General features: G+C 52.5%; 1 protein-coding gene across 8 annotated transcripts in view; it reads right to left on the reverse strand.

Annotated features, from left to right (window-relative positions):
• Positions 1-11,236, reverse strand: part of GLT1D1 (glycosyltransferase 1 domain containing 1) — a 158,774-nt gene extending 147,538 nt beyond the window's left edge. For 7 of the 8 annotated variants that reach the window (XM_074402031.1, XM_074402028.1, XM_003937097.4 and 4 more), the window contains exon 1: positions 11,083-11,236. In XM_074402031.1, the coding sequence (XP_074258132.1) occupies positions 11,083-11,150 (68 nt within the window). In that variant the 5' untranslated portion in view covers positions 11,151-11,236. Of the gene's footprint in view, positions 1-5,069; positions 10,569-11,082 lie in introns of those variants that run through there. The other variant, XM_074402027.1, reaches the window with a different exon arrangement.
• Positions 11,237-12,358: the final 1,122 nt, after the last annotated feature.

Consider the following 12,358-nt stretch of genomic DNA (forward strand, 5'->3'; position numbering starts at 1 on the left):
ATAAAATGGCATAGCATTTGCATATCACAAACACACCTCCTTCCATACACTTTAAACCATCTCTGGATTACTTATAATACCTAATACAATGGAAATGCCACGTCAGTGTTGTTATGCTGCACTGTTTTGGGGTGTGTGTGTGTGTGTGTGTGTGTGTGTGTGTGTGTGTGTGTTTAGGCAGAGGAGTCTCGCTCTGTTGCTCAGACTGGAGTGCAGGGGCATCATCTCGGCTCTCTGCAGCCTCTGTCTCTTGGGTTCAAGCGATTCTCCTGCCTCAGCCTCCTGAGTAGCTGGGATTACAGGTGTATGCCACCATACCTGGCTAATTTTTGTATTTTTAGTACAGACAGGGTTTCACTGTGTTGGCCAGGCTGTTCTCGAACTCCTGTGACCTCATGTGAGCTGCCCAACTTGGCCTCCCAAAGTGCTGGGATTACAGGCATGAGCCACTGTGCCCGGCCTGTATTGCTTTTTTATTTGTATAATTATTTTAACATTTTGATCCGTAGTTGCTTGGAGCTGCAGACGTGGAACACACAGATACTGAATGCCAACTGTCTTCCAGGTGACAGACACGTTCGTTAGTGTGATATAATCATTCTGCAGTGTGTTCATAGTCCAGAACATCACATTGTGTCCCATAAAGACACACAATTACTAGTTATCAAACTAAAAATGACGATGTGAATTCTAAAAATATGTAAATTCAAATAAACAAAAAATCATCTCAGTGGGAAAAGCAGGTGCTGTGGGGCTGACATGGGATGTGCTGGGCTTTGGGAGGTCACAGGGTCCAGGAAGGGTTTGTCACTGAGGGACCCACAGCACAGGGTGTGGCAGGTCCTGGCAGAAGCCTCGGCGTGTGCTGGGTGTGAAGCAGAGGAGACGCAGTCTGGATCAGCAAGTCAGCACACTCAGCCTGGCTGCTGTGTTGAAAGTGAAAAGAGACAGGCTAAGAGGCTTGGCAATGAGCCACAGAGGGCTGGGCTGGTGACACCTTCCCTCTCCTCCAGCCTCTACAGTCCTTAACCATCCTGCCACCAGCAGCTCGTGGCCTTGCCTCTTCTATAGAGAAAATTACAGTTGCAAGACAGCCATACCCTCAAGTGCCTCCACCAAGCCCACCCCGCTGGCACCGGCAGGCCTCTGGGCCTCTCCCAGGGGTCCCAGCAGAGGCCATACTCCTTCTCCAGCCCCACCCTACTGCTCGGGAGTTTATCCCCCACAGCCCTGCCTCTTCCTGCTTCCTCTTCCCACTCACCTTCAGGCAGCATGAGCAACCTAGCCTCCTCCCGACCCAGGCTCTGCTCTCTCCTCCCATAACCATCACAAAAGGACTTCTGGCTGGGCGCGGTGGCTCATTCCTGTAATCCCAGCACTTTGGGAAGCCAAGGCAGGCGGATCACGAGGTCAAGAGATCGAGACCATCTGGCCAACATGGTGAATCCCTGTTTCTACTAAAATACAAAAATTATCTGGGCCTGCTGATAGGCACCTGTAGTCTCAGCACTCGGGAGGCTGAGGCAGGAGAATCGCTTGATCCTGGGAGGCAGAGGTTGCAGTGAGCTGAGACTGCACCACTGCACTCCAGCCTGGTCACAGAGCAAGACTCTGCTAAAATAAAGGAAAAAAAAAAAAAGACTTTTGGAAATGAAAGTGTCACACACATTCACCAGCTCTGTCTCCCGCGCCTGCTTACTCCTGGGCTGCCACCAGCCACCACTCCTGTGGAACGAGATCAGACAAGATCTCCACAGATGTTCAGGTGCCAACTCCCATTGCCCCTTTCACCTCTTGAGCAGATGGACCTGTTAGCACCATCCAGCATCGCTAACCGGCTCTCCTGCTTAGGAAATTCCTCTTCTTCGGCTTCCCTAAATGTTCTGGATTTCTGGGGCCCTCTGCCTTCCCATCCTGTCTGCTTTCTGTCATGTTATCTCCCAGTCTGCCCACCCCAGTGCAGTCCTAAGCAAACTTCATCCCACCCTCAGCTTCTCATCTTCAGCCCAGAGCCTATCTGAGCATCCATGGGTTCCAGCTGCCCCAATGAAGAAAAACGTAGTGTGTCATCTGACAGGCACCTCACACTCAGCATGTTAAGACTCTCCTGCCCCAGCCAAGCTGGTATCAGCCAGTATTCCATATGCAGGGACCTGCCCAGCATGTACCCAGCAACACCAGCCAGACCCCAGGAGGCCACCTAGAGCTCTTCTCTACCCACTGCCACAGCATCACAGGGTCCTTCCAGATAGTATTCCGATCCGCACGCTTTTTTCTTTTTTTTTTGAGATAGAGTCTCGCTCTGTCACCCAGGCTGGAGTACAGTGTCGCAATCTTGGCTCAAACCTCCATCTCCCAGGTTCAAGCAATTCTCCCGCCTCAGCCTCCCAGGTAGCTGGGATTACAGGTGCGCACCACCACACCCAGGTAATTTTTGTATTTTTAGTAGAGATGGGGTTTCACCATGTTGGCCAGAATGGTCTCGAACTCCTGACCTCAGGTGATCTGCCCACCTCAGCCTCCCCAAGTGCTAGGATTACAGGCATGAGTCACCAAACCCAGCAGATCTATATACTTTCTTTGTTCTTAAAGCAGCAACCTCTATCCCTTATCCTTCAATCCCGACAGCTTTAAACCCAGAATCTACAAGGTGACAGTGACAGTGACCAGATTCCGCCCCTGGGCCTGCCCACTCAGCACCTCAGCCAACTCCTCTGTGGGGTCTCCCAAGCTCCTTCCTGGCTCAGGGCATCCTCCATACACACAGTTCCCTCCGCCCAGAATGCACTCCCAGCCTCCACCCTCTCTCCTCGCTAATGGACCTGATGGCCCCAGCTGAAAAGTTACTTCCCATGCGCAAATGCTCACAGACGACTACTCGGGATAACCCTAAAGTGCAAATGTTCCAGAGGCCCACCCTTCTCCGGTGGAGGAGTGGACAGGAAAACGTCCACATCCAGCCGATGGGACATTCCTCGGCCACACGGGAAGGAAGGACTGACGCTTTAGGCCAAGCCCGCGAAAGGGACCACATGGCATATGATCCCATTCCTACAAAACATCCAGAATCGGCCCATTCCTGGAGACCAAAGGAAGCCAACCATTGGGCAGGCACTGGCGGAGGAATGAACGGGAGTGACTGCTGATCGATCCGGGTTTCTTCTGAGAGTGATGGAAATGTTCTGAAATTAGACAGGAGGGATGGTTGCGTGACTTTATGAATACACTAAATCCCTGGTGTGTACACTTTAAGAGGATGAAGGTTATGGTATGTAAATTATATTTCGATTTTTTTAAAATACTGTTTTTTTAATGGGGCTGGGTGCAGTGGCTCACATCTGTAATTCCAGCACTTGGGGAGGCTGAGGTGGGCAGATCATTTGAGGTCATGAGTTTGAGACCAGCTTGATCAACAAGGTGAAACCTCATCTCTATTAAAAATACAAAAAATTAGCTGGGCATGGTGGCGGACACCTGTAATCCCAGCTACTCAGGAGGCTGAGTCAGGAGAATCGCTTGAATCTGGGAGGCAGAGGTTGCAGTGAGCCAAGATTGTGCCACTACGCTCCAGCCTGGGTGACAGAGACTCTGTCTCTAAAAATGTTAATAAAAATAAAAATAAACTATATGTCAAAAAAGATGTTATTTCTGGAAGAAGTCTTCCCAGACCCTGGTTGGGGCTCAGAGAAAAGAAGCCCCAAAATGAAGGCCTTGGCAACACTCTCTGACACTCTTCTGCCCCCCCGTCTCTGGCCCCTCAATTTTCCCCAGAGGTTACTCAGAGAAACTAGAATTCCTCTTCTCCACGGTGTTCATGGAAACCAGAACTCTATGTCCCTCAAGCCAGCCATAAAACCCCAAATTATTATTCTAACTTTACCCTGCCTTCCTGTGTAAAACCTGGCCATAAAGAAATTATCCAAACTACCTTGTTTGACTGTAGGTCACAAAACCCCCATTCCAGAGAGGGCCTTGTGCCCAGAAGGAAGGCAGGCTGCAGAGAAGCCAAGAAGAATCCAGGCAGGCACGCCTTGCTGGGCTTCCCCAGGCCATCCATCAGGGCTCCATCAGACCCTCTTTGTCTGATCCTATTTCCACGTGGCTGTGCCTTGTTGAACCTAAGCAGAAATTGGACAGTCTCTCACTTCTCTTTGGGGCTTAGGCTCCCACGTTATGTAAAACTATGACCAATACAGGTGTGTGCATGTCCCCCATGAATCTGTCTTTGGTCAGCTGGTTTTCAGTGAACCTTCGGGGGAAGGGAGAGTTCTTCTTTGGACCCTCTGCCCTCTGGAACTAAGTCAGCTCTATTCGGAGTCCTCTCTCTGTCATCTCTCTACACCTTTTGGTCACAGCACTGATCATATCACAATCAGATAAATGTCTGGGTAATTTCATGCTTGTGTCTGTCTTCCATGCTGGCATGCTAGACTTGTCTTGCAAAAGACAGTGCTTAGGATTGAGCTGACATACAGAAGCTCTCTGTGGTTGAGCGGCTGCTGCCTGAGGGCAGGGGCTACATGACGCCAGCTGTGTAGCGCCTACCCAGCACTGTGCCCATGCAGACACTCAAAAAATATCTTCTGAATGAAGATATTAACAACTTTCTTTTTCCGTGTGTGTGTCTGTATGTGTGTGTGTGTGACAAAGGGGGGGGGGGAGCGAGAGAGATGGGGTCTTGTTCTGTTGCTGCCCAGGCTGGAGTGCAGTGGTGCAATAATGGCTCACTGCAGCCTCAACTTCCCCAGGCTCAAGTGATCTACCCGCCTCAGCCCCTGAGCAGCTGGGACCGCTATGCTCGGCCAATTTTTGTATGTTTTGTAGAGATGGGGTTTCACCATGTAGCCCAGGCTGGTCTCAAACTTCTGAGCTCAAGCAATCTGCCCGCCTCAGCCTCCCAAAGTGCTGCGACTACAGGCGTGAGCCACCGTGCCTGGCCTCAACGGCTATCTTTGAAAGTGGAAAAAATAATAACAAAAGCTTTAAAAAAAAAAAAAAAAGAAAGAAAGAAAGAAAGAAAATGGAAAAAAATAAAATCGCCTCCAAAGCTCAACTTCATATGCACTCACGATTTCCTTTGACTCCTTGAAAGAAAATATTGAAAACTTTTCCTCATAGTTTTTTTCTTCCCAAATGCTTGGCAATCCCAGAGAGAGAATTCACAGAGACCAGAAAGCAGCTGGGCTTGGAAGGAAAGCGCTGCCTTGATGCAAACAGCGTTGACATTTCTTCCTTTGCTTTCTCTCCTCTGCTCAAGGTTGTTCAACGCTCGGATCCGCCGCCTTATCTAAAGTGTTTCCCATCCAGACAAACGCACTTCATACTCTACATTCCAGATGGAGAAACAGAAACCCACAGTCACCGCCCTGCTGCACAAAGTCCAGCTCCCAACGTGTCAACATCTGCCATCCGTCTAATGTCAACACACTCCCGGCCGGACTGGTCGGCCCCTCGGAGTTCCCTGCTCTGGGCCGAGGCAGGCCGAATGCCCTACTTTGTTCTCTCCACGACCGTCTTCATGCCTTTCCCCAGTACCCTTGGCAGCTCTGCAGATAATACACCAGGCATGCAACTCAGTTATCTAGCGGGTATCTGATACCACGATGCACAGCAGGGGTCAGAAGGCCTTTCCTGGAAGCGGGCAGATAGGAAACACCTTTGGATTTGTGTGTCAGAGGGTGTCTGTTCTGACTACTCCATTCTGCCCCTGAGAAGCAGAAGCAGAAACCCAAACAATGCGTGAGTGCACAGTATCGCTGGGGCTGCTACAACCTTATTTACGAAACTGGCAGGGAGGCTGCATTTCGTCCCCGGGCGGGCGGCGCTTTTTCGCCCAGGTTTTAGAAGATGATTTCAATGTCTCCGAGGACTAGCCTCCTATTTTAGCATCACAGGGGGCCCTTTGAAACAAATCCATGACTTGCTCTCTGTGAATACTCTTCACATCCGCTCCTCATGCAGCTGACTCCCCCTCCGCAGGTGAAATGAACTTTGTTCCCTGGGTCTGGGACTCTATTTTTTCACTTACCAAAGCTGCTTTTAATTTTGAACTTCACTGTTAGAAACTGACCTAGACCAATTTGCCTGGTTCTACGAGGATAGCCTGGCCCTCCTGGCAAATGTTCATTCTCAGGGGATCAGAGTGGGGTGGGGACCCTCTCACCTCTCTGGAATGGGGGTTTTGTGACCTACAGTCAAACAAGGTAGTTTGGATAATTTCTTTATAGCCAGGTTTTACACAGGAAGGCAGGGTAAACTTAGAGTAATAATTTGGGGTTTTATGACTGGCTTCAGGGAGAAAGAGTTCTGGTTTCCATGAACCACTGTGGAGAAGAGTAATTCTAGTTTCTCTGGGTAACCTCTGGGGAAAATGAGGGGCCAGAGACAGGGGGCGGAAGAGTGTCAGAGAGAGTTGCCAAGGCCTTCATTTTGGGGTTTTTCTCTGAGCCCCAACCAGGGTCTGGGAAGGCTTTCCATGACCTTTGGTCTGGGATATGTCGCTACCTATATGTCCCAGAGGACCCTGTGCTTCCCAGGCCAATACATTCATCAGGATTTAGCACCATTACTTATGTTCGGGGTGTTCATTTACAATGACCAACTTCTGCAAGAATAAAACCCCTTCTTTTTTTCTTTAAATCTAGCCTTACCTAATCCTGACATCCTATTCTGCCAGGCTGATGAGAACTCCAGATTAATGCATTTGGGGAACCCCCTTCCCAAGGGTCCAGGGTCATCTGAGGGTGGTCTTCGACAGAGATTTTGGAGGAGAACATCCAGGCCTCGCTGCTCACTGCTGATTAGCTCACGGGGAATCTCAGTCAGCAAGGGAACCTCCCTCCCCCCGCCTGTACACGACACCAGCATCATTTCCTCAGGGAGCCTAAGCTTTCACAAGGCAGAAGATGTCTGTCCCCCAGCAATCCTTCCCGAGGTGAAGGCCTGCTGGGTCTGTCCCGAAGACCCTGACTGACTGACAGATGAAATGAGCACTCAGACACAGGTACACAGTGTGAGAGCAGCGAACTGACTGCCTGGCTCTAGCGGCCAGAGAGGCAGCCCCGAGAAGCTGGAGCTGCTGCTTGCTTTTATTCAGTGTAGGCACAATGCCAAAACCTGGAGCAAACACAACCTGCAGGTAATTCACATCCACTATCCAGGGAACTTCACCTGCGGAGGATCACAGGTCAGTTCCTGGTCAGGTAAGTAAACAAGCCCATTTAAGATACATTCCTCTGCGTTCCCTGGTACCTACCTATTCCTTGCCCTCTGCCTCAGGGATTGAGAACAGCTGCCTTCAGCTACTCTTCCCCCGGGGCTCTGCAGAACTTTTCAACCTTTCAGAAGCTTCAGAAAGTTCCACATAGTTTTTCCCAACACTGACCGACAGCCACAAAGGACAACAAACGCTGGGTCTGATGAAACATCAAAGCACAAATAGCAGCCTTTCTTCTGCTTATGCACAGCCAGGAAAAGAAAGAGCACAGTGACTAACTGGCCTTCCACTCCAGCTTAGCCTAAGTCAGCCTTCTTCATGAACCCTGCCCGCCTCCTTCCCCTCCGCAGCCCGAGGCGTCGCAGCACGGGCAACTTCAAAGGCGCACCTCCGATGGAATGATGGCGGAGCGAGTCTCCGGAGCAAGTAACGTGGCCTTTTGGGTGGGTGTGAGTTTGGGCCCTTGGAAGATGTGGGTTTATAGCTCAAGTTAGGAGCCAAATATTAAATAACAGGTAATAGTTCTTTTTTGCCTGTTGGGCAAGCTTTTAACTCTGTGCCCATTCAGGTTCTTTGGTCACTCAATACTGTTTTTGTGTTTCTTTCTTTTTGTTTTTGGAAACGGAGTCTCACTCTGTCGCCCAGGCTGGAGTGCAGCGGTGGCAGTAGCGTAATCTTGGCTCACTGCGGCCTCTGCCTCACAGGTTCAAGCGATTCTCGAGCCTCCGCCTCCTGAGTAGCTGGGATCACAGGCCTGTGCCACCACAGCTGGTTAATTTTTGTATTTTTAGTAGAGATGGGGTTTTACCATTTTTTTTAGAGGTGATTATTTCTTAAGCATGAAGTGCTTTCCCCCCAGCGTGTACAAGCCAGATCTGGCCTGCCTCCCTGACTCACTTCCTAGCGCTGGCCACACACTCTACATTTCAGCGACCCTGGCTCCCTTCCTGCTTCTCACACAGTTCAAGCTGCCTCCAGTCCAGGGCCTGTTTTCTCGCTTTTATTCCTTCCTGCGACCGTCCCTCCAGATCTCAGTGATGGCCTGTTTTCCATCTTAGCTTCAATGTCATGTCCTGAGACAGACTTCCGGACCACGTTATCTAAAGCATCCCACCCACCATCATGCCTCTCAATCACTTTATCTAGTTTTTTCAGAGGTTTCCGAACCAGAGCAACTCCATCTTGAATCGGGGCTGGGTAAAATGAGGTTAAGACCTACTGGGCTGCATTCACAGATGGTGAACGCAATTCTAAGTCACAGAATGAGGTAGGGGGTTGGCCCAAGATACAAGGTGATAAAGACCCTGCTGATAAAACAGGTTGCAGTAAAGAAGCCGGCCAAGACCCACCAAATCCAATATGGCAGCAAGAGTGACCTCTGATTGTCCTCACTGCTGCACTCCCACCGGCGCCATGAGAGTTTACAAATCCCATGGCAACATCAGGAAGTTACCCTATATGCTCTGGAAAGGGGAGGCATGAATAATCCAGCCCTTGTTTAGCAATATCATCAAGAAATAACCATAAACATGGGCAACTAAGACCAAACTTGGAATCCTAGCATTCTGGGAGGCTGAGGTGGGAGGATCACCTGAGGTTAGGAGTTCAAGATCACCCTGGCTAACATGGCGAAACCCTGTCTCTACTAAAAATGTAAAAATTAGCCAGGTGTGGTGGTGCATGCCTATAACCCCAGCTACTCAGAAGCTAAGGCAGGCGAATCGCTGGAACCCGGGAGGCAGAGGCTGCAGTGAGCCGAGATCCCATCACTGCACTGCAGCCTGGACGAAAGAGTGAAACTCCATCTCAAAAAAAAAAAAAAAAGGGGGGGGGGGCTGCTCTATGGAGCAGCCATTCTTTCATTCCTTTATTTTCTTACTAAACTTGCTTTCACTTTAAGGACTCGCCCTAAGTTCGTTCTTGCATGAGATCCAAGAATCCTCTCTTGGAGTCCGGATTGGGACCCCTTTCCGGTAACAGTTTTGCTTTTTCATTTTTTTGAGTCTCAATCTGCCACCCAGGCTGGAGTTCAATGGTGCAATGTCACTTCACTGCAGCCTCAACCTCCTGGGCTCAAACCTCCTCCTACCTCAGTCTCCTGAGTAGCTGGGGCCACAGGCACACACAACCACGCCAGCTAATTTTTTAATTACTTTTTGTAGAGATGAGGCTTTCGCCATGTTGCCCAGGCTGGTCTTCAACTCCTGGGCTCAAGCGATCCTCTATCTCAGCATCCCAAAGTGCTGGGATCATAGGCTTGAGCCCCCGCACCTGGCTTGGGTGGTGGTGGTGGTGGTGGTGGTTGAGATGGAGTCTCACTCTGTTGCCCAGGCAGGAGTGCAGTGGTGCAGTGGCGAGATTCGGGCTCAGTCAACTCACTGCAACCTCGTCCTTCCATGTTCAAACAATTCTCCTGCCTCTGCCTTCTAATTTTGCTTTCTTAATAATACCAATTCCTGTATAAAATCACCTCCTTCATTCCTCTGCTGCACTGAGATGTGGTCCATCCAACAGAGCCAGGACCACAAAGGGTTCCTCACTGCTCGACGCAAGCAGAGCATCACTGACATACGTAGTAGAAACCTGCGCCATGAAACCGGAATGTAAATTTTCCGGCAAACGTCAGAAAACTGATGTCGCCCCTCTTGGTCATTTCTGCTTATGATCTTTAGGATAAACTAGCTGAAAGAACATTAAAATGTTGGTGGAGTCTCAACTGCTCATTTTAATGATGAAGAGCCCAGGCATGGTGGCTCAGGCCTGTCAACCCAGCACTGTGGGAGGCTGAGGCAGGTGGATCACCTGAAGTCAGGAGTTTCAGACGAGACTGCCTGGCCGACATGGTGAAACCCCATCTCTAGTAAAAATGTAAAAACTAGCCAGGTGTGGTGGTGCGCCCCTGTAGTCCCAGCTACTCGGGAGACTGAGGAAGGAGAATCACTTGAACCTGGAAGGCGGAGGTTGCAGTGAGCCGAGATTGCATCACTGCACTGCGGCCTGGGCAACAGGAGACTCCATTTAAAAAAAAGACTGATGAAGAAACAGGCCCACAAAGGGGGAGTAAATCGGGAAATGTCATGAAGCAAGTCGGTTTTTCTTAAGACACACACACACACACGAGCGGCTTCTGTTAAGCTGCGGACTGTAATCCTGGCACTTCCCAGGCTTCGCCTCCCGAACGTGTTTATCCGGCTAATACAGGCCCAGCGCCCGCGGGGCGGGCGGGAGGCGGCAGGATTAACGCGGCAGCTCCCTCCCCGGGCCCCGGGGCTCGCGTTCCACTCACCAGAACACACATCAACGAGTAAATAAATAACGCAAGATAACGGCAGAAAAGGATGGGTGTGAAGGAGCTGACCTGCCGGGAAGACGGGAATAGAACAGAGAGGTCGGAGGCGAGGAGGGGCAGCGCTTCGCCGGGCAGGACCCCGGACGCCGGCACACAGCCGAGCCCAAACCGCGAGGGCAGGGCTGGCACCGCCGCCCCGGCCTGGAAACGCGTTCCCGCCCGCAGCCCCGCGAGCCCCGCTCCGCATCCCTGCGGATCCCGCCCCGCCCGCGTCTGCAGCGAGGCCTTCCCGGGCGCTCCGCGGGCCGCCCCGCGCCTGTGCACCTGCTCGGGCTCCACCGGGAAGTGCGAGGCCGCCGCGCCGGCCGCTCCGAGACCCCGGGACACGCGCGCCCGGCGGGAGGCACCGGCCCCGCGCGCCCGGCAGGGGCACCGGCCCGTCCGTTTGCGCGCGCGCCTCGGGGAGGCCCCGGCGCTGCTGGAGGGGGCCTGGCCGGGCGCCCAGCTTCCCCGGCCCCCGCTTCCCGCACCACCGCCCTCCCCCCCCGGCTTCGCAGGGCTCTGCGCCCGCACCTACCGGACGCGCTGGGCCGTGACCGCGTTCCCCGTGTGCGGCCGCAGCACCGCCAGGAACAGGAGCCGCATGCCGCCGCCGCCGGGACATTGACCAGGCCCCAGGGACGGCACAGACGCAGATGGCAGGGGAGCCGGGCGGCTAGGTCTGTCCCGCCCGCCCCTCCCGGAGGCCGCGCCGGAACTCGCAGGTTCCGGCGTCAGGCGGGGAGGAAGACGGGAACCCGGGGCCTCTGGCGGCGCGAGCTCCGGGTGCGGGGTAGCGCGGGTGTGTGCCCCGTGGGGTCCATCACCAGGGTAGCTGCGGTCCGCTCCCACCTGGACCAGGATAAGCGGTGACCACAGTCCCTTCCCACGGGGACCAGGACCAGCGCTGACCACGGGCCTTTCCCATGGTGAACTAGGCCTGGCAGGGACCACGGTCCCTCCTATGAAGACAAGGACCAGTGGTGAACACAGACCATTCCCACAGGGACCAGGACCAGTGGTGACCACTGTCCCTTCCCATAGTGACCAGGATCAGGAATGACCACGGTGCCTTCCCATAGTGACCAGGATCAGGAATGGCCATGGTCCCTTCCATGGGGACCGGGACCAGCAGTGACTGCAGTCCCTTCCATGGGGACCAGGACCAGGGATGACCACTGTCCCTTCCCACGGGGACCAAGGATGACCACGGTCTCCCCCATGATGACCAGAACCAGCGGTCCCTTTCCATGGAAACCAGCAATGGCCATGAGTGATCTTCACGGAGCACCCGGGTGGCTGCAAGTCTGTGCCCACCAGGACTAGCAGAGACCTTGGATTCCCTGCCACAGGGTGCTGCAGAGAGAGCTCTCAGCCTCATTTTCCATGACAACCTGAGGGGAGCCTTGGTCCCCACGAAGCCCAGGAATCCTTTCTAGTCCCAAATTCCTTCCCAGGCCAGACTACCCTAAAACTAACCAGAGGAGGGGAACTCCTCCTGTGTGAGCAGACTGTGGAAACCCATTTCAGGGCCACACCTGTGGGTGAGAAAGATGTTGGATCGGGAACTCAGGGCTCATCAGGGCACATGGGCTGCACCTGGACTGGATCTCCAAAGCAGGACACCTTGGATGAGAGAAATGGGGAACTGAAGGTGACCCCTGGCAAAATGCCATCTGTAGATTTAAACACGGACCCCCCCCCCAAAAAAAAAAAAAAACAGATGCTAAGTGTTTACAGAGATGCATGTGTATTTACAGACGTGGAACATTCCAATGAGTGCCCAATATTTTAATTTACCTTCAGACTTGATT

This window comes from Saimiri boliviensis, chromosome 7 (genome assembly GCF_048565385.1).
Source record: "Saimiri boliviensis isolate mSaiBol1 chromosome 7, mSaiBol1.pri, whole genome shotgun sequence".
Lineage (NCBI taxonomy): Eukaryota > Metazoa > Chordata > Mammalia > Primates > Cebidae > Saimiri > Saimiri boliviensis.